Genomic DNA, 22,242 nt, shown 5'->3' on the forward strand with positions numbered 1-22,242 from the left:
AGAGAATGAACAGCCTGTCACAACTGTAACCAAAGCTACAGTAGTGACAACCATGGACCCTTAACAAGCTGAGCCAGGAGGAAACTCCAATTCTGTCATTTCTTGAGAGTATTAGACTACAAATCAATGCTTATTGTTAGATTCAGCAAAGTTGCCTCCATCACTGACAATAATATGCAGTTTGAACATGTGTTGATTGACATTTTTATGTTAAAATGGAAGACACTGGTGAAACTATGAGGATGTACAATAGATCTTTATTCATTTTCCACTCAATTTCCAGTGTCCTGAGCTATTTCTTGTGAACTGGATGAGCATTCTCAAACTGGAAAACCTTCCTTCTAGCTTTCATATGCTTTAGAATGCAAACACTAGACTGGCACCCGTTTAATCATTCACACATTTTATTCACCTGCCTCATGGTAGGGCCGGAAATCACTGAAGCCTTCATGCAACCTGCTCCACAGTGGTGCCAACAACCCTGGTGTAAACACTGCAAGGACACCGAGCTCCAGTTGGTGGTGGTGGGGGAGGGGCACAGGGCGGTGGTGAACTCACTGGGACAAGGCCACAAATAACCCACAGAGTGACTCAGAGTGCACAGCAGGACACCCAAGAGGTGAAAAGTCCCTTTTCCTTACTTCTGCCTTCAAATAATTGATTCTAAATGCTGCCATGATTGGCCCCGCCCCCAGCCGGGATGACCGTTGGAACCCCACCCTCCACGCTGGCACGTGTGTTACTGGCTTCCCAAGTGGTCAGGCCTCAACAGATGCTCTGAGCAGCTGGAGGACAGTGGTGCGCATGCGGGGAGCCCCGCCCCTAGTGGGTGTGCACATGCGTGCAGGGGTGGGGCCTTGCGGAGCTGTCCTTGGAGGTTGCTATGAAAGAGGAAAGCAACGGAGGATTGGGATCCCCTGGGAAGATTTTATGGCAAGGTCTTCTCAGAACTTTTGTGGTCCTCTCTTCTTAAAACTAGGGGTTGTGAGATGAGCCCCTGGGATTTTAAAGTTGCAAACGTGAAATCCATTCATTTAGATATGACCCTTGTGAAAGAGTTTTGGAGAGCACCAGCCTAAGCACAGTATCTTCAAACTGGGGCAAGTGCTTTCACGCCCTTTGGGCTGCAGTTTCTTGGGTTTCCTTAGTTTTTTTCTCCCCAGAAATAGTAGATGCTTTTTCCTAGCAAGCCTGATAGTTCCATTAAAGAACAATTCTAGTGAAGAATTTTAGACCTGAGAAACACCCTAAGAGCTACTGTCTCTTGGCTCCTCCATTCCTAGAGTTTTTCCAAATGAATTGATTCTGCTATAATATTTTTACTTAGTGAGTTTTTTTTAAATACGTGGGGGTTCTTCAATAGATGTGGATTCATAGATGTTGCCTTTGCAGGGTTTTTGTTGTAACTTTGAGCAAGTTTTGACAGTTTGGGTCAATTCCAGTTGACATAGCATTCCCAAATTTTATTCTCCCCTCCTACTTTTCAGGAATATATTACACAATTTCAGTTGGAAAAAAAAAATAGTAGTGGAATCAACGTACTGACTTGAGTTTGTTATACTTGCCAAAGAAATTTCAATCATCAGATTCTTTCACTGGTCATTCATTTCTACTGCATAGAATACCTCTGAAGATCCCTCACATCTAACACCACCAAAGGCTCTAAGCTCAGAGACTGAACATTCTACAAGACACAAACATTGTATCTCACCATACCGCTAATATTCCATGCTTGTGTAGAATATCATGTGTTTTCGGAGGTCTGTGATCCATATACAGATTTTTTTTTTCTCAGCAGTCAATACCACACCCCCAGTTTCTTGCAGGAATAGTCAGACATCATTGTCCAAAGGAGTTTTATCTATGCCCTTCTGTTGTCTGTCTCCCCAAGTTACATCTGGACTAATTTGATTATATCTGTGGTCTAGGATTTTGATATAGCACAAAAGTGATTATAGAATTGGAACTGGATAATTTTTCACAAGTTTTTGCAGGTTTTTATGTCAGTAGTCCAGAGAAGACTCATTGAAATTCTGTGTCAGAGCCATGAGTGAGAATCGTTTATTAACTACTGACTGACTAGACAAGAGGAGGAAGCAACAAGGAAACCTGCCTTTCTGGAGTGCCAGGGTACATTATTTTGCCACACTATTCCCCTAATATGAAGCTATTGGTTAATAATTTAAAGTTTTCCATGATAAATGCTCAAGCCATGAGAAATGTCTCCAAACTGTGTATTTTCTCAACACTTAGTTTGTTTTTTTTTAAAGTTCACCATGATTTGCCTTGAATTGCTCTCACCTCATCTTCTCAGCTAAGGTCAAGGTAGAGTACACAGAATAGTTACCAAAGAGAATGAAAGAGAGGAGTGTTGCAGTTCTCATTGTGGCTCAGAAGTTACGAACCTGACTAGTATCCACGAAGACTTGGGTTCAATCCCTGGCCTCTCTCAGTGGGTTAAGGATCCAGTGTTGCCCCAAGCTATGGTGTAGATCGCAGATGTGGCTTAGATCCAGCATTGTTTTGCTGTGCCTGTGGCATGGGCCAGCATCTGCAGCTCCAATGATTCAACCCTTAGCCTGGGAACTTCCATATGCTTAGGTTGCAGCCCTAAAAGAAGAGAGAGAGAGAGAGAGAGAGAGAGAGAGAGAGAGAGAGAGAGAGAGAGAGAGGAAGTACCTGTAAGAAGACAGTTCCGTACTGCAGACCACTAAATGCCTTGGAAATATTAAAATGGATAAACACTGTGTAAGTCACTCCCTTCAAGTGGCCAAGAAAACACTCTCTGAAAGTACCAAATATATACCATTTTCAAATTTAGAAAAAAAAAACCCTTAGAAATCACAAGTAAATTGGTCAGGAGTTTAGAAATGCCTTTCCTACACAACTGCTAGAAAGAAGAGGAAAGAACCTGGGCCTGGCTTCAAAATTCAATGCCTTTCTTCAATAGCCACCATTTTGCATGCAACTTTTTTTTTTTTTTTGCAAGGAGCAAGAAACATTTAGCAGACAGTAAAGCTTGAAATTCAAGAGATTTGCTTGGAATCCTCTGAAGTCTTCACCTCTCATCTCCCTTGACCAATTTCCTACCAATCTTCTTCTATGAAACACAAATACTCTTTCATTTTGACACATAAACCCAGTGCTGAATGATAGCTCTTCCAAATCCCATATCATCAAAAGAGGCTGAAGGTGTGTGTGTGTGTGTGTGTGTGTGTGTGTGTGTGTGTGTGTGTGCACAACTAGGGTGTCTTCTATTGGAGCCAAGTGGCACATTCAAGAATCTTTAATCCAGTTAAGGATTCTTACAATGAGTAATTAAATATTTAGTTTACTGTGCTATACTTTTTTTTGAAGAGTTGCCAGATAAAGTACGAGATCTAAGTTTAATAATAAATTTCAGATAAAAATGAAAAAATGTTCAGTAAAACTATGTCCAAAATATTGAATGGGAAATGATTATACTAAAACACAACATATTGTTTACCTGAAGTTCTAATTCATTTGGGTACTTACTATTTTAATTAAATACACCTGACCATTTTATTCTTTCCAAAACTTTTGATTTTAAGGGGTGTAGAAATTCTTGTTCTGGAAGTCTACTCCCATCTAGAAAGGAATCTCGTTAATGTAAGAAGAGAGTCATTGTAAACATCTGCAAATGTATTGAAAATATATTAAGTTTGAATCAAAGAAAACCCTGCATTTTAAAAAATGCAAATATATTGCATTCTAAATTCTTTGCATAACACATCTATGGAAGGATTTAAATAAACACTACTTCCCTGTGGGAAAGAGGACTGGGTGGACAGGGGAAAGAGGTGGGAGGACGCATGACTCAACACTGCATATTCCATTTTGCACAATTGGATTGTGATCCATGAGAAGGTATTATTAGTTTAAAATATTAAATTATTTACAGGGAAAAAGTTAAATATTTAACAATAATAATTTCTGGTCTTGGACTTGTGGGCTGCACAACCACGTTTTTGACACACTGGGGCTCTCCAGAACAAAGGAATATTAGGCTGGTCCTGCTGGATATTGGTTGGAGCACAAGGACTTCTTCACTAGGAATTATATACCTACAGCCATGAACATATTGGATCTGCTGAGAAGATCCTAATTTCAAATACTTTGTTCCATGGCACCATCACTACAGAAGTGTTTATCAGATGATAAATTGTGAATTTTGTTCAGAAAGTCTAGCCTCTGTTGAAGTAAGTTAAGAGCCAGATAGGAAGCAGAGTGGGTTGAGGGACAAAAAATTGGGTTGATGGATAAAGAAGTGAAAGGAAACATCAAGTCAAACCTTGGTGCTCTGACTCTGAAAACCAATTCATAGATTGCCTGAAGAGGCACTCAACAATTTATGAGTGATTTTTTTTCTATTTCTTTAATTTTGTATCTATATGAGTGATAGATGTTCACTAAATTTATTGTGATGATCATTTTATGATTGTATGTAAGTGAAATCATTAAGCTCTATGCCTTAAACTTTAAAAAAACTGAAAAAAGAGAGCTAATGGATTGAGTTTTTTCTTTTTTTTTTGTCTTTTGTTCTTGTTGTTGTTGTTGCTATTTCTTGGGCCACTCCCGCGGCATATGGAGGTTCGCAGGCTAGGGGTTAAATCGGAGCTGTAGCCGCTGGCCTACGCCAGAGCCACAGCAACGTGGGATCCGAGCCGTGTCTGCAACCTACACCCTTAACAAGAGGGGAAATTGGGTAGGGGGATACGCAAAGTCTTTGTATTATTTTGCAACTTACTCATACATCTAAAACTCTCCCAAAATAGAAGTTTGATTTAAATACAAACATAAACAAATGAATGAAGAAAAATGTACTGGAAATCATTGAAACGTCGCTTGTGATACGTGAACTTCATGGTATAGAAATAATTTTTCAATGGAATTATTTTAAAAGTTAATAGGGGAGTTTCCGGTGTGGCTCATGGTTAATGAATCCGACTGAGAATCATGAGGCTGCGGGTTCCATCCTTGGCCTTGCTCAGTGGGTTAAGGACCCGGTGTAGCGTGAGCCGTGGTGTAGGTCGCGGACGCGGCTCGGATCCCGCATTGCTGTGGCTCTGGTGTAGGCCAGCGGCTACAGGTCCAATTGGACCCCTAGCCTGGGAACCTCCATATGCCACGGGAGCGGCCCTAGAAATGGCGAAAAGACAAAAAAAAAAGTTAATAGGAAGGTCACGTGGGATCAAGGCTGGGTTGGGGCGGGGTCAAGGCGCGGTGGGGGCGGGGTCAAAGCCTTGGCCAGGGCGGGGGCAGGGTCCAGGCCCAGGGCTGAGTCAGGCCCGGTTCAGGCCCAGGTCCACAACACTGACAATGGTCTCAGAGGCGAGGCTTCCGCAAGTAGGAAGCCAGCCTGCGGGCCTCCTCTGGCTGCAGCTGGTGCTGCTGCCGCCATGGTCGCCCACCACCACCCTAAACCTGCGAGGGTCCTGCGCCGACCCCGGCCCAGCTCCTGCAGCCGTGCGAGTGGTGGAGGGTGGGCCTCTGACTCCGGAAGCACAGCCATTGGCCTGGGCAGCCACAGGTGCGTGGGGGCCTCTGTGTGGGGCTGAGAAGGTGGGCCTGCAGGGCCTGAGGGGGCTTGACTGTGACCAGGGCTTGGTGCCCAGGGTCACTGAACCTCTTCTTTTGTTTGCGGTCAGGTCCATCTAACCAGGCAGCCCAGAGACCACCTTAACACAGGTGGGTCACAGGACCCCTACTGAGGGGCCTCTGGGATGGAAACTGCCCCAGGACCCTTGTGGGGCTGTGCAAGTGGGCACTGGCAGGGTCCAGCCTGAGGCTGGGTGGAGGAAAGCCCAGGACTGCTGAGTGAGGAGCCCTGAGTCCCTGGGGCCCAGGCCCTAGAGCAGGATGCCTGCTCTAAGGGCCCTGGCCTCACCCCTGCCCTCAGGTGTGGGTCCTAGAACCATGGCTGTCTTCATTAGCCCACTCCCTCTTATTTATTTAATTTTTTGGCCACTGCATAGAGTGTTTTTTAATCAGTTAATTTCTTTTTTCCGCTGCTGGCTGCAGCTTAATGTGGGATTCCCAGTTCCTGGACCAGGCATTGAACCCTGGCCGTAGTGGTGAAAGCACCAAGTCCTAACCACTAGACCACCAGGGAACGCCCACCCCTCTTATTTATAAATGGAGAATCCTGAGTCAGAGGCAGGGAGGGAGTGACTTTCCCCAGGTTGATGCTGAAGCTCAGTCTCTGTGGACATGCTCTGAATTGAATCTCAGAGACAGAGTTGTGGGTGAAGTAGAAAAGAACAGCTTTATTGCTTTGCCAGGCAGAGGGGGCCACAGTGGGGTAACAGCCTCAAGGCTGTGTGCCCCCACCTCGAGGGCTGAGTGAGGTTCAAAGAGCAGGGCTTGATCAGCTTGTAGACTTTCTTCGGATTGGTGGGTGGTGAGGTACTTGGGAGTCAACCTCATCCACCTTCTGGTTCCACCTTGTTTGGGTCTATGTGCTTGTGTGCAGTATATAGGTAACTTCTTCCACCTGGTGGGGTTTCAGTATCTGCAAAACATTTCCAAGGACATGGCTCAGAATATTATCTGTAGTCCTTGAGGAGGAGCTAAATATTCTTACTCTGTTTAATCGTTAAAATATTATTTTGCTTTGCTTGACTATTTTCCTTTCTTCCTGCACTTTTCCACTTCTCCAGGTAAATGTACTCTGTGACTAAAGTTTTCTACAGACAAAAGGCAGGCAGAGGACATGGGTGGGGGTCTATTAGGGGAGGGCCTCATGGGGTCCTGCTAAGTTACACGGTCACACATCACCACAGACTCCTGCCTGCAGATCTGCTTCTCTAAGATACTGGGGCAAAGTGGAGGGGCACCGGCCCTTAGAAGCTATGATTTGAGTGCATAATGTTGGCAACTTCGGAGACCTTGAGTTGTTGTGGTGTGTTAGTTCAGGGAAATAAGGCCTGGCACATGGCCAGCCCTTGGCAGACTGCCTCAGTGATGTCCAGCTCAGCGGATATGCTGCCATGAGCTGTTGCCACCTTTGGTCACCCTTGGCATCTCACCACAGCCCTGGGCCTTCATGCTCAGAAAGCCTGCTCCATTGTGCTCTGCTGTCAAATTCTCAGTGGCAGCTGGTAAAGGCAGAGTCCAGGCAGCCGTGTCCTTTTGGCCAGGCCACTGGACACTTGCCCTTGGTTTTCCCATCTGTGAAGTGGAGGGGGCCTCCCTGGTAGTGGCATTTGGGGTCTCACCCATGTCTCTATTGTAGGTGGCAGGGGAGTCTCCACAGCGTGCGGGAAACCCAAGGTGATGTGGCGGATCTCTGGTGGTCAGGATGTGGTGGCTGGCCAGTGGCCATGGCAGGCCAGCCTGATGTACCAGGGCTTGCATGTCTGTGGATCTGTCCTCATCAACTCCCGCTGGCTGGTTTCTGCTGCCCACTGCTTTCTCAAGTGAGTCCTCTTTCCTAGGGTGCCAGCAGAGGCACTGGCAGGGGAGGAGATGGAGGGGATGAGGAGTGAGGGTGTCCCACCCCGGCTCCTCTGGGCTTTCCTCTGGGGCTGTCTGTGGCCCACAGGTCCATGTCATTCCTGCCTTTGACCTGTGTACATTCTACCTGGACTGTCCTCCTGGCTCCCTTTCCCAGACCCTCCCCAGACTCTGTCCTCAGCCCCTGGGCCTGTCTCCCAATACAGATGTGCCCCAGAAGAGTAGCAGTGTCCATTCTGGCTGCCATGCAGTGTGGACCAATCTCAGATCACAGTTTCTCAAGGTCCCCACATTTCCAGGTTTCTGAGTCTAGGCAGGGACATGGGACCTCATGTCTGGCAAGCAGCTGAATGGCTCTACTTTTTACTCTTGCAAAACTGTGTGCCCAGGAGGAATCATGGTCACTAGTGTGCATGTGGGAGATGTGGTGCCAGGCTGTGCGGGTGGGAGATGGGGCACCCTGGGAGAGTGATGTGGCTGCTCAGGAGTCTGACACACCTGGCCCTCCTGGGTCTGCTCAGTGACCAGCTTGTGAACAGATGAGGAGGCATCCCCAGGGAGGTGGAACATCACAGCCCAGGTCTGGGAGCTGGAGCTTTGGGAGCTCAGAATCTGATCAGCACCTACTCTACGGGAGCAGCTGTGTTCAGGGCAAATGCAAGGTTCTGTTTCCTACACTCAGTTGCTCTTTTACCTTACAGATCTTTGGCAAGTGCTTCTAACTGAGCAGAGAAACAGCTATTGGGCAGGAGGGTGGTTAAAGAAGGGAGGGGTCAGGAAAATTGTGGGGCCATAAGGTGGGTTGTAGGAGCCTTGGGAAGGTAAAAGTAGAGCTGGGATCAATCCAGAACATCTCCTGTAAACACTCCAAGGGCCTTCATTTGATGAGCCCAGCAAAGACCTTTCCAGCACAAGGATTCAATGCTCCTCTGATTCTTGGATATGGTGGAGAAACCATATGTCTGAGGTTGTAAGTAGAATATCAGTCTCAAGAAAGAAGTGCTCCTGAACTTTAGGAATGCAGAGACCAAGGCTGGCACCATGGGGGGGTGCAGGGGTCCAGGTGGATGTCAGCAGTTAGATGAATATGCAGGGGAAGAGACCTAGCCCACACTCAGGGATGATGGTGACAGCATGCTCTTCCTCCTCCAGAAAATCCCATGCTCCAGAGAACTACCGGGTCCTGTTAGGAAGCACGCAGCTGTTTGAACACACTCAGCACACCCTGGAGATGCCCGTGAGCCGGATTGTCATGCACCCAGACTTTGAGAAGCTTCATCCCTTCGGAAGTGACATAGCCATGTTGCAGCTGCTCTTTCCTGTGAACTTCACTTCCTACATCATCCCTGCCTGCCTCCCAGCCCCTGGCTTGCAGCTGCTTAATAATGCATCCTGCTGGATAACTGGCTGGGGGATGCTCAACGAGGAAAGTGAGGGGGTAGGGGAGAGGCTGGGATGGGAGGGCAGATAAGGGGGAAGCAGGGAGGAGGAAGAAGGGAAGGAGGACAGAGGAGGGGAGGAGGGAAGTAGGGGTGCCCAGGCAAAACAACCGCTGGACCTTGGTCCACTGTGCCTCATTTCCAGAGGACTGAACCATTCTGGTTCTAGTTCTGAAAGTGTGTGATTCTAAAATTCAGTGTTCCCTAAGTGCAAAGCTCTGAAAATCTGGGAATCTTTGACTGTTGGATGTTAAGAACTCAGGTTCTTGGAACCTGTCAGCTTCTTGATTTCAAGGCTTTAATCAGCTATAGATCTAAGATGGCTTGATTCAACTCAGAGGTCATGCTTGGGGCCTGGCCCCTTCTAGGCCACTGAGGAACCAAGATTTCCCATTGGAGGCACTTAGGAAAAATGGAAAGAAAACATATTTATGACTTCTGACCTGTGAGCCTCCAAGGTCAAGTTAGAATGACTACAACTTGAGTGTTTCACTCTTTGAACCTCACTTTGCTCTTCTCCCAACCCAGGTCAGCTGTCTACTTTGTGGGTGTATTAGGTGAACTGAGTAACAGAAAAAGTTTGTGTTTTTCTGAGATTGAAAGGGGAGAAATGCAGGCAAAAACTCATGAGTAAGAGTCTTTATTAAAGAAAAGAGTGTTTATGGTTTGGCACAAGCTTATGTGGCAGAGTTAGGGGGAAAAGAATGTGTATTTGCAATTATTTGTAAGGTTGTAATTTGGTAGGTGTTTCTCAGGATAGGAGATCAGGAGAGGCATTTTGATCAGAACTTGTCTTCACTGGGTGGGATGTGCCAGCATTGCTGGCCCTTCTCAATAGTGTATCAGTAACAATCCCCAACCACAGGACAGACAACCAGGTCCCCAGCATTGTCACATACACACACACACACACACACGCACAGTCTGGTTCTTCCTTGAGGACAGGGACTCTGTCTTTCTTGTTTTAATATCCCAGCCTATGCCCCAGGGCCTGGCAGCGGGGTAGGTGGCAATGCTGCCACCCTGGTCCTGTAGACCACCCGTTCTTGCATGGACCTCCAGACTGGTCTGCTAGCTCCCACCCTGTGTGCCCTACTTTAGTCTCCACATAACTGCCTGAGTGTTTGCTTTGAAGCAGGTGTTGTGCCAGTTCCCTGCTCTTTCTCCTCAGTGCCTTCTCATTTATGCTTAGAAAACTGTCCAAATGTCCCACCTTGGCTCTCAGGCCCTGTGCAATGTTGGCCCCCATTCCTCTCTGCTCAGCTCCTACTGCACCCTCACCCACGCCATCCCAGCCACCAGGCCCCTTCCTGCCTTGAATATCCTGAGGCTGTCCCCACCTCAGGACCTTTACCTTGGCTGTTTCCCCAGCCTCACAGGCTCTCCCTGCTAATCTGGGTGACTCATTTCTTTGATATACAACTCAGCTCCTCCTCTGAAGAGTTTTCCTTGATGTGAAACCTAAAACAGGCAATGCATAATGTCACATTTCCCTGTTGTATTTCCTTACCACACTTCTCAGAGCTAAATAATCCTACTTATTTACTTCACTTACCCTGTTTCCCCAACTAAAAATGTTCCCCTCTATCACTAGTGTCTAAACAATAGCTAACCTGAAGACAGATGAATAAATGAGTGATTGAATGAGAGGATGGATGGGGGATGGATAGGAGGGAAGATGAGTGCCTGGAGGGGAAGATGGTTGAGTGGGTGGGAAGAGGGATGGAGAGAGTGGATATATTGATTGATGGAGGGAGAATGGGGAGATAGATCCAAAGATGGATAGGCCAGCAGATAGATGGAAGGCTGAGTGGATGAATGGGGCATGAGACAAGATGGGTAGATGATGGACGGAGGAATTAGTGGAGGGAAGGAAAGGTAATGATTGACAAGTGGAAGTGGAAAGGATGGTTTGTGAGAGGGTAGGTGGGTTGGTGAATGGTTGCTAAGCATCAGTGATTGGCATGCATTGGTAGGATTTGCCTGGGTTGCTGAATGGTTGCTAAGCATCAGTGATTGGCATGCATTGGTAGGATTTGCCTTTTTTCTTTATGGACTACGAGTGGTGTGGTCTATTGCTATGAGAGAGGTGGTGGGAATAGGATGAGTTTGGAAACGTTTGAGAAACAGGGGAGGCCTTATTAGGCATAGGTAGAAGACTGATAGAGAGCTGAAAGCTCAGCTTTGCTGAGAAAACCCTATGATTCAGGGGTGGTGGTGAGCAGTAAGGCAGAAGAGCCTGTAGCTAAGCTCTAGCAAACTTCACTGACTTCCTTCTTATCCTCACAGCGCCTCTGCCCACACCCTTCCATCTCCAGGAGGCTAAGGTGGGCCTCATTGAGAACCAGTTCTGTAATCTGGTATATGGACACAGGCTCAGCAAGAACTTCTCCGTGTATGAGGAGATGCTGTGTGTTGGGGACTTCTCTACAGGAAAGGCCATCTGCCATGTGAGTGAGGTCATTTCCCTTCTTCCCTGGCCTGTTCTCATGGCCTCAGTTTCCATGGTGGGAGGCTGTGTTGCCTCCACTCTCTTTGTGGAGACCCCTGGTACCTTCTGTTTCATCCCTCTACCTATGTTCCCAGGCTCTATCTCTTGGTAGTGTCCCCCAGGCTAGCCCCTTCCTCAGCCCATTGCACAGGAGGACATCTACTACTGGCAGGACACTCCAGCAGCATCTATTTTCGAGGCATATTTTAAAACCCTTATTGAAATATACATACAGAAGAAGGCATTCATACTCTTTCCCTACGTGTGTAGTTGCATGAACTTTCACAGTGCTACACCCCAGGTGGCCAACACTCCTCTCCCCTTCTTGTCACCAACACTCAATGGAAACTCTCATCTTCACCTTAACACTTTATATTAGATTCTGAATTTTCCATAAGTAGAACTTATTTCCAGTTGTCAGATTTTCACGTCTTAACATTATGTTTGTGAGGTCCATCCACACTGTCACACGTAGGTATAGTTTGTTCAGCCTCATTGCCCTGCAAGACACTATCGTGTGAATTGAATTCGATGGGCAGTTCTGCTCTCGATGGATATTTTAGTAGCTTCCAAGTTTTTCATTTCATTTCACTTCCAGAGGTTTTCTATTTGATTTCACAGAAGCCGCTGAGGAGAACTGTTAGATTAAAAGCTATCTGCATGTTCAGCTTTGGCAGATGTTACCAAACATCTCCGGAGGGGTTGCACCAGTTCCACACATTCCAGCAGTGGCTGAGAGTTTACAAGCTCACCAACACTTGGCGCTTTCCATCCTTCCTAATGGTGATGATTTATTGTGGTTTGCATTTTCCTGATGACGGATGAAATATACTTCCGTACGTTTATTGCCGTTGAATATCTTCTTCCTAATTTACCTTCCGTTTTTTTCCCCCTGTGTCTTTTTCTTTAGGGGCTCTTGGTACATGTGTCTATTATGTACATTCCAGACATGAGTGTACTGTTGAATTGTGAAGATGTCTATCCACTCTCTGTAGTGTCCTATTTTAGAAGTGGGCAAACAGGCCCAAAGAGGGAAAGCACTCCCATAAAATAAGGAGGGCCTGCGTGTTCTGACTCCAAGCTTCACCTGGCCTCCAGGCCTTCACCACATCCCCTCAGGGCCCAGCACCCTGAGCTGGCATTGGGTGCCAAGCTCTTACACAGATGGCATCGTGGAGTGGAGGGCAGAGGGTGAGGGTTCTGGAGTTAGAGGCACTGCTCTGCCCTTGGGTGGTCTTTTCACCATCTGAGCCTGTGTCTTATTCACGGTGTAGGAGTCTGAGGCCTCCTTCATGGGATTGTTGAAAGGGTGGTGTAGGGGGTTGGATAGTGTCCCCTAAGTTTGTATCCATTTGGAATCTCAGGATGTGACCTTCTCTGGAAATAAGTCTTTGCAGCTGTGATTAGTTAAGGATCTTGAGATGTGACCATTGTAAATTTCAAGTGGGCCCTGTACCAATGACTTGTGTGAAGAGGGCTAGACACAGAGACACTTGCTTTCAGCCTTCCAGCTTCCAGAACCGTGAGAGGATACATTTGCATTGTTTTTATAGTTACCCAGTTTGTGGCACTATGCCTTGGCACCCCAGGAGATGCACACAGGAGGGACAAGATGACTGGGATTGTGACTTTGGCCTAGCCCATGAGAAGGCCACATGGATAGCTATCTTCATGGCAGGCCAGTGAGCTGCTGGTAGAAGGCAGACCCATATTTCTTGGTTCCCAGTTCTTAAACAGTAGTATAGATTTGTAGCTGCCTGGCCTGGTCTGGCCTCCTCACAGAGCCAGCTCCACCCAGAAGTGGAACAAGTGTTCAGCCCCCACCCTGCCCAGTCCACATCCGGCTGTCACCATGGACATCCCTTAGAGCCTTGTCCACCTCCCTTCTCCTGCAGGAATTATGCCAGTGGAGCTCAAGGCCAGAGCCTTGTGTCTGCTCACCTGCTGGATATTCGTAGTGCCCCTCGACCCCACCCTTCCTCTGGTTTCTCTCCTGAGCTGGACACTCGGGAGTCCCAGCAAATGACCCCCCTCCTGCCTCCCCTTTCACCTACCACCGCCTGACTGAGAGATTCCACCTAGATTCATCTTCTGCCATGTCACCTGCTCTGGACCCCACCCTCCAACCTGGGGCTCCCACCTCTCCCCACAAGGGCCCCTCCCTCTGCACAGGGGGTCCAGAAACAGGTCTGAGGAGAGAGAGCCTGCCAAGGCACTCAATGCTCAGACTGTGGGGCAAGACAGACCTGGTTCCATTGACTGGGATTGTGGCCTTAGCTAAGTCTCCTCACCCATGAAATGGAATTGCTCATGGCCTCCACTGAAGAAGGTTCCTATAGAAATGCAGCACTGTGCCTGGCATTCAGTAGGTACTTAACAAGTTTTGGCTTCCAGTCTCCTGACCTGGTTTGCCTCCCTCTCTCTGGATTGTACCTGGCTTAGGCCCAACGTCTTGCTGAAGGTGGAATTCACTGCTCTGGCCCTGCCCAACACAGACACACAGACACACACACACACACACACACACACACACACACACACACACATGCATGCACATGCATACACATGCAAGAGTGCACACGCAAGGTTTGCTTTGTATCTACAGTAGTGCAAACTGTAGCTCACGTTTCATGTGATACCTTAGATTTGGGGTTTCTCCCTTCTTCCCTTCCTTTCTTTCTTCCTTCCTTTTCCTTCCTTTCTTTTATTCCTGCCCTACCTGCAGCATATGGAAGTTCCCAGGCTAGGGGTTGAATGGAAGCTGCAGTTTCCAGCCCTTGCCACAGCCACAGCAATGCCAGATCTGAACCACTTCTAGGACCTATGTCACAGCTTGTGGCAATGCCAGATCCTTAACCCACTAGGCAAGGCCAGGGATTGAACCTGCATCCTCATTTGTACTAGTCAGGCTCTTAACCTGCTGAACCACAATGGGAACATCTCAATTTTTTAAAGACCTCCAGAGTCCACCTTAAAGAATATAGAAACAATAATGAAAAGTCAGGTAGTGCAGTTAACCTTGGAGGAAATTTATTGGTGTAGTCGCATCACCACCTCTCAACGGGCGCCCCCTGAGGCTATGAGAGCTGTACCGACATCTGCCCTAGAAAAGTGGATGCAGCAGAACAGATGGTCCCAGAGGAGGCTCTCTCCTGCCTTCTGAGAGCTCTCCAGGGGTCAGGAGGCTATTGGAGCCTGACTCAGAATCCGTCATCATTTCCGCAACTGCATGGGTCCCCTGTGTGAATCCCTGAGGGCTGCAGTGAACAGGGAAAGGCCTTCCACTGGCCTCACACAGCTGGGAGGGGGTCCACCGTGCAGAGGGCTGAGGCTACCCCAGGTGGGGACCACAGAGGGGAAGGGCTGAAGTAATGATGGCACGTTCCCAAGAAGGTGCCTTACTTGGAGCTGCTGTGACAAATCCCCTCCAAGTGAATGGCTAAACCCACGGAAATTTATCTTATATTTCTGGAGGTCAAAAGTCTAACATCAAGGTGTTGGCCAGGTGGGTTCCTTCAGGAGGCTTTCCTAGGGGAGAATGTTTTCTTGGTTTTCCCAGCTTTTTAGAGGCCACCCTCATTCCCTGGCTCACAGCATTTCCGTCCTCAAAGTGCAACACCTCTGCCTCTGCTTCCATCACATCTTCTGCTCTGACTCTGACCTCCTGCGTCTCTCTTTCCTTATGAGGATCTTGATTACATTGGACCACCCAGAGAATCCAGGAAAACCTTCTTAGCTCAAGATCCTCAACTCCATCACTGCTGCAGAGTCCCCTTTGCCACATGAGCTAATAGCCACAGGTTCCAGGGATGAGGATGGGCATCTCTGAGGGTTGTTTTTGGCCAGCCACACCATGTACCCTTCGCTCCCCTTCAACCTGCCACTTCCCCCACCCCGCCCTCTCAGCTGGAGATCTTGCTTGTTTCACTGAGAACCCCAAAAGCAGCCAATCAGACTAGAGTCATTCGTCCTGACAACCCTACACACCGTCTATCCCAGCGTCTTCCCTCTCTCCTCAGCCTCAAGTTCCATCCCTGCCATGGCCAGAGTCTCTCCTGCTCCATGTCCTCTGACGCCCCTTCCACGGCTCCTGTGTAAATGCGCACCATCTACTGCTCAGTTTCTTTACCTCCCTTCCCCCAAAGACTCCTCCCAACAGTCCTGAATCTAACCCACTCCACCTAGGAGTGTCCCCAGCTTGCTATCCAAAACCTCAAGGCCACCATCCCCAATAGCTTGTCTCACCAGAACCGCCTGTGGATCTGAGTCCTCCTCTCACTTGGCACTTAAGCAAGTCTCCCTCCTGTTTCCTGGGCCCAGGCACTCACCAGATGCTCTGCTCTATGCCTGGTCCCCTCCCCTCCCACCTCTAAATGCTGGGGCCCCAGGGCTCCATGCTCAGCCTGCTTCTATCCCTCTGCACTTCCCCCCATGGTTAATGACAGAGAGGCTCAGATTTGACAGGTCCTATAGGCAGCTTCAAACTATTGTTCCAAATCTGACTGTTCTTACCACCTGGCCCCTCTCCATCAGTAATCTCTCCTGTAGCTGCCTCCCAGCTGGTTCATTCTCCACACAGCACTGGACTGATCCAGGCACTAGACATGACCTAGACAGTTCTCCATGGGGATCAAATCCTACCCTCTGCCATAGGCCCTGAGACCCCTCGTCCCATATACTTTCCTCACTCCCCACATGTCACTGCTCTTCCTCCCACCCACCTGGCATACCCCTCCTTCCCTGGTCTGCACTTACTCCTCCCAGTGCTCCTGCTTCAGAAAGTTCAGTTGTTTCCCGCTTGGAAACTCTACCTTGTGTTTCCTAGTGCAAGAAGAGTAGCCTTTCACCTCCACTTGATGAAGTGCACTTTCCTTCCTGTCCTGACCCTCCCATGGCTTGTTTCCACATGTCACATCTGCCAATGGCAGGCTGGTTGGCTTATTGACAAAAGCACCACAAAGGAGGAGACCCTGTGCCCAGGGCAGAGGCTTCCTGGCTGCTTGCTGCACATGTTGGATGGGTAAGTGGAGGAGCAGCAAGCGTGACTAAGGCCCCTGCCCCTCTACCCCCAGCCACAAGGACCAGACCCTCCCTTTGGCTGATGACATGAGGAGATTTCCAACCAGATGGCCCTGCCCTGAGAGCATGAACTCTAGTAAGTCCCAGCAGATTTCTTTCTAACCCCCACCGACTCCCTGAGCAATAGAGGTTGCCTCCGCCAGGCCAGGGTATGGGCATCTTCTGAAATTGCTCAACCAAGGTGTTGAAAGTAAACCAAATGACTAAATGAATGAAAAATGAAGAGGGTCCAGGTAAGGGGTGTGCTGGTGCAGCCCAGGGTCTTGCAAGAGCTGAGGTCTGCAGGGGCTTGAGCTGGCCAGGCTCCACTCCCAGACCAACTCTCTTGGGCACTGTGGGTGTAGCTGTCCCTTCTCTTCCTTGGACAGTGCCTTGTCAGGGATATCCAGGCTGTCTCTGGGCACAGGCGTCCATATGATCATAGACTGAAACCTGTGATTGTCCTGAGGGTCAATCAGGAGCTTCCTAAATCATGATGCCATTGCCTCCCTGCATGGCTTAAACAGGCTGGTCTGCTGTGGGATGCTGGTGTTTGGACCTTCCCAGAAGTCCACCTGAGGGACCGTAGATGGCAGAGACTCCTCTGACCTAACTCAGTTGCTCACAGTAACTCCCCTCTCTTTCCTAGGGCGATTCCGGGGGGCCCCTCGTCTGTGACCTCCTCAGTTCATGGGTTCTGGTGGGGCTGGCCAGCTGGGGCTTGGACTGCCGACATCCCACCTACCCCAGCATCTTCACCAATGTCAGCTACTTCTCCCATTGGATTGACGAGATCCAGAAGTGCACACCCCTCCCTGAGCCCATGGCCCCTCCTCCTCACACCCAGGTTCCATCCCAGTCTCTGCAGGCTGCTGGCTCGCCTGGGCCTGGCACAGCCTTTGTGCCTTCAGAGACCTGGACCCTGCTGCTGTTTGTGCTCCGGGTCCCGTGGCAGGCCTGGTGCTGACCCGCCAAGCTCCTGTGCTACTGTCTCTGCCTCAGAGTCCAGTCTCTTCTCTGGAAACTGCGGTCCCTCCCCCCCCAGCTCCATCAGCTTTCCATGGCCCCATCTTGGCATTTCCGTCCAACAGTGGCCACCCCACAAACCAAGCCTGCAATCCCAAATAAACAAATGAAAGACTCCTCCTGCTCCTGCCTTGGGGCCCTACAGCCCCTCCTGACCTCCATCAGTACCTCTTCCATTGAGGTCCACTGTCTGACTCCATGGACAAGGAAACAGGCCCTGGCAGAGAAGCTGTCTCAGGAGGAAGGCAGGGGTGAGGATGCTGGTGGAGCCCAGCTGGGGACAGAGAGGGTGTCTTCACTTGCAGGCTCCATCCTGTGGTGGGAGTGTACAGGCCTTCAGAGAGAGTATATCAGTCAGCTCCAGCTGCCATCACAAATCCCACGGGCAATGGGGCTTAAACAACAAGAATGTATCAAGTAACTGTTGAGATCAAGATATGCACATGGTTGGTTTGCCCTGAGGCCTCTCTCCTTGGCTTCTAGATGCCCATCTTCTGCCTGTGCCCTCACATCAGCATCCCTCTGTGTGTTTCTGGGTCTAAATTTCCCCTTTTTATAGGGGCACCAGTCATATTGTATTAGGGGCCACCTTAGTGACCTCATTTTAGCTGTTTCTTTAAAAACTCTCCTCTAGGTGTTCCCGTTGTAGTGCAGCGGAAATGAACCTGACTAGTATCCATGAGCGTTCATGATTGATCCCTGGCCTCGCTCACTAAGTTAAGGATCCAGTGTTGCTGTGAGCTGTGGTGTAGGTCACAGACAAGACTTAGAACTGTCATTGCTGTGGCTGTGGCTGTGGCCTGCAGCTGCAGCTCTGATTTGACCCCAAGCCTCAGAACTGCCATATGCTGTACCTGCACCTCTTGAAAATGAGCAAGTTCCCCTAAAAAAAGGACCCTTAGCTACATCCGTGGACCATCCTTGCTCTCTCCTGCCTGCTGCTGAGTAGGAAAATGTTGGGGATCCAGAACTCCTCCAATGACTGGTGTGCTAGCAATAGCTTCTGTGACAGCAGGAAGCTCCTCCCCCCCAGGCAGAGGCGGTCAGGGGACCGTAGGTGATGGCTCTGTGCTCTGTGCCCCCTTTCAAACCCTTTGCATCCCTGCCATCTGAGGAAGGCAGGCAGTGCCTGGGAAATCACCCTGGTTACAGATGCGTCACTTGGCCTGTGTGGCAAGCGGTCACCTGTGAGCCAGAGGGCCCGAATCCCCTCTGGAACACACTGCTCCATACCCACCACTTAAAAATGCCCTTCAAACAAAGCACATTGGCTGCACAATTGTAACAGCTGTATCGTTAAGATATGATGTCTGTGATTTAGAAAAGGGTTACTCCTTGCCTTGTTCTTAGAGAAACATACCATGATTTGGTAAGGAGAAGAACCCAGACTAGGCGGCCCACAGCCTCTGTCAAGTGTGTTCCTTCAGCCAATGCTCTGGTTCCATGTTGAGGGTTTTGGGGTTGAGCCTTTCCCTGTTGTCAATGGGCAGGCTTCCCCTTGGTGTATATCATATACAAAGGTTGCCCAGCACCTGCCTCTATTTCAGACAAGCTCCAGTCATGCTGCCGCTGGAATTAGGAACCTCCTTTACCCACCCTGTGGACAGTGGTCATTTCTCTGATTCTGTGAGTGTATCATCCATTAAACCACTATTGATTTTATTTATTTATTTTTTGTCAAGTTAGGCTCCACCTACAGCACATAGATTCCCTGGCTAAGGGTCAAATGTGAGATACAGCTGATTCTATTGAATGAAATTTCTATTAATTTCTCTTTCATTCTTTTTCTTATTCTCTTTTTTGTGTGGGGGGGTGTACTCTCAACATATGGAAGTTCCCAGGCTAGGGGTGGAATTGGAGCTCCATCTGCTGGCCGATGCCACAGCTACAGCAATGCAGGATCAAACCTACATGACACCTACACCACAGCTCATGGCAGCACCGCATCCTTAACCCACTGAGCAAGGCCAGGGATTGTACCCATGTCCTCATGGATAGAAGTTGGGTTCATTACCTCAGAGCTGTGACAGGAACTCCCTCTATTTCATTCCTTTTATTGCTTGAAGAACATTAGTGTAATTACTCATTTACAGTCCAAGCACCTTAATGTTAATCTTAGACTTTTTTCAGTTTTGTTTTTGTTTTTTTTTTTTCCTTTTTGGGGGGCCACATTCATGGCATATGGAAGTTCTTTGGAACAATGCTGGATACCTAACCCTCTTCCCCACAGCAGGAAATCTATTCCTGGTCTTTTTAAAATCCTAGGTCTTGCTCTTCCTAAAGCTATTTGGATGTTGATGCCAGTAGGCTGGTGAGGTTAGCATCAGGAAGTTTGACAAGATGCAACACTCAGAGTTCCCATCACGGCTCACTGGAAACAAATATGAAACAAATCTCCACCTTGTGGATGTTGGTAATTTCTATGATTCTGTGAATGTATTGTCCATTAAACCACGGTTTGATTATTATATTGATTGATTGATTGTCATTTTAGGGCCACACCTGCAGCATATGGAAGATCCAGCCTAGGGGTCAAATCAGAGAATGCCAGATCCAAGCCACATCTGTGACTTACACCACAGCTCATGTTAACACTGGATCCTTTAACACATTGAATGAGGCCAGGGATTGAACCTGCATCCTCATGGACACCAATCAGATTCTTCATCTGCTGAGCCACATGGAATCTCCCTAAAATATTATTTGGTTATGGTCTGTTCAACTTTCATTTCTGCAATTTCTATTGCATTCAATTTTGTCTTTTCTTTTTTGGTCTTTTTATGGCCACACTCTTCAACATATGGAGGTTCATAGGCCAGGGGGCTAATCAGAGCTACAGCCACAGCAACACCAGATCTGAGCTGCTATGTGATCTACACCACAGCTCAAGCCAACGCAGTATCCTCAACCCACTGCGTGAGGCCAGGGATCAAGCCCGCATCCTTACAGATGCTGGTCAGATATGTTTCCGCTGAGCCACGATGGGAACTCCCAATTTTTTCTTTTTTTTTAAGGCTGTGTTGTGGCATATGAAAGTTTCTGGATAGGGGTCAAATCAGAGCTGCAGCTGCTGCACTATTCCACAGCCACAGAAAAGCAGGATCTGAGGTGTGTCTGACACCTACACCACAGCTGACAGCAGTGACAGAAACCAAACCTACTAAGCGATGCCAGAGATCAAACCCATGTCTCCATGGACACTAGTCAGGATTCTTACAGCTGAGCTACAACAGGAACTCCCATTATTTCATTTTTTATGGATTGAATAACATTAGTGAATTCCTCATGTACAGCCCCTGCACCTTGACATTAATTCTAGACTTTTCAGGGGTTTTGTTTTTGTTTCTTCTTTTTTGGGGGCTGCACCTGTGGCATATGGAAGTTCCCAGAGACAACCCTATATCCTTAACCCTCTTCACCACAACAGAAACACTACGCCTGGTCTAGTGAAAGTCCTAGGCATTGCTCACTTGAAAGCTACCAGGGGGTTGATGCCAGTGGGCTGGTGAGGGTGGGACCACTGAGCTTGACAAGATGAAATACTCCACCCAAGACATTAATAGGCCATGAAATTCCACTCCCCATTCCCTTTGCTTCATCCTCATTGGGACTATGAGGCATCTGCTTCCACCATATTGTACACTGCAGAAATCCAGCTGAGACTATTGGATGTTCTCCCACCCACAAGGCAGTGAAGCAGAAAGTCCCGTCCTGACAGACAAGCCTTTTCTTCTCTGGCTAAGCCACCCACACGGGACACCCTGGATGATTGGAGAATCACCCCAGCCTGTCATGTGGCCACTTCAGAGAGGCAGAGAGAAACTCTCTAGAGGTAAGGGCTGCCTCCAGCCTCCATTCTCATGACTGGTGAGTGTCCAGAGGGCGGAACGGCACAAAAGCAGCTCTCCATCTCCAGTTCCTCAGCAGCAGCCAGGCCTCCACACTGAGCCTGCTTTCTAGACTTGGCAGCTTCCAGGGGGCCTGAGCTGAGGCCCATTCTCTGGGGCACGGGGGTCTGGGAAGCTTGCTGGGCCCTCTGCCCTGCAGTGCAGACAAGACCCGAGGCAGGGACAGGGCTCTGTGGCAGCCCCCAGGGCAGCCGGCTGTGGTGAAGGCCCAAGAGGAAGGCCAGGCTGGGGAGCTCCTCCTCATCCTCACTGAACCCGTGACCCAGCCCTGGGGCTCCACTAAGAGGAGAGGCCTCCCTGAGAACCTTGCTGGCCCTGGGTCCTGATGGAGGGCCCGAGTGCTTGGTGCCCTGGCGAGGAAATGGCTGTGCAGTTCCAGCCTGAGGGGGCTCCTGATATCCTGGAGAGGGCACAGAGCCTTTGTGCCTGAACAGGCCCCTGTCTGTTTGGGGGTGCCTTAGATGGCCATGGAAATCCATCTGGGGTGTACAGGTTTCATCTCTGACCCTGGGCTGTGGGCCTTGCTCATTCCTCTGGGCATCTTGTTGGGCCACAGACTCTGAAGGTCTTGAGTCCATGTGGGGTGCCCTGTGATTGGGAGTGGCTGGCACCCCGTCGTCCTCCTCCAAGGCCAGGACTTGTGTCTGCACCAGCTGGTGGGAGAGAGGTGGACAGTGACTTCTCTGCACCCTCCAGGGAGAGCCGGGGCTTATGGGCAGGGGGAGGTGAGATGGGACTCACATCCACAGACAGACCCTGTGGCCCTCCTGCCTTCCTCCTGCACCTTCTCCCCAGCAGGGTCCTTGCCCTGTCCCAGGCTCCCCTCCTCCCCTTCCATTCCTCC

At 49.0% G+C, this 22,242-nt stretch overlaps 2 protein-coding genes across 2 annotated transcripts in view; one reads left to right on the forward strand and one right to left on the reverse strand.

Moving 5' to 3' along the window:
* The first annotated feature begins 675 nt into the window (after nt 1-675).
* On the forward strand, nt 676-17,605 carry LOC146396333 (putative serine protease 47). The gene is made up of 6 exons (XM_084995474.1): nt 676-825; nt 5,404-5,551; nt 7,256-7,439; nt 8,629-8,906; nt 11,205-11,365; nt 17,114-17,605. Exons 1-6 carry the CDS (start codon nt 676-678, stop codon nt 17,429-17,431), a joined length of 1,239 nt encoding a protein of 412 aa, XP_084851600.1. The 3' UTR covers nt 17,432-17,605.
* Nucleotides 17,606-19,609: 2,004 nt separating this feature from the next.
* LOC146396334 (NUT family member 2G-like) overlaps nt 19,610-22,242 on the reverse strand; it is a 53,760-nt gene continuing 51,127 nt past the window's right edge. Inside the window, exon 9 of the mRNA XM_084995451.1 lies at nt 19,610-22,051. Within this exon, the coding sequence (XP_084851577.1) occupies nt 21,924-22,051 (128 nt within the window). The 3' untranslated portion in view covers nt 19,610-21,923. The remainder of the gene's footprint in view (nt 22,052-22,242) is intronic.

Source organism: Sus scrofa, chromosome 14, assembly GCF_054392235.1.
Source record: "Sus scrofa isolate SSC_HxYL_T2T_F1_AM1 chromosome 14, Sscrofa_HxYL_maternal_Yorkshire_Landrace_v2.0, whole genome shotgun sequence".
Classification (NCBI taxonomy): domain Eukaryota; kingdom Metazoa; phylum Chordata; class Mammalia; order Artiodactyla; family Suidae; genus Sus; species Sus scrofa.

What these genes read in the sequence shown, in the direction of transcription:
- LOC146396333 (XM_084995474.1), top strand. Translation starts at nt 676, where the DNA reads ATGATTGGCCCCGCCCCCAGCCGGGATGACCGTTGGAACCCCACCCTC. An exon ending in GCTGCCCACTGCTTTCTCAA is followed by an intron (nt 7,440 to 8,628) that starts GTGAGTCCTCTT and finishes TTCCTCCTCCAG; the next exon opens with AAAATCCCATGCTCCAGAGA. An exon ending in CAGGAAAGGCCATCTGCCAT is followed by an intron (nt 11,366 to 17,113) that starts GTGAGTGAGGTC and finishes TCTCTTTCCTAG; the next exon opens with GGCGATTCCGGGGGGCCCCT.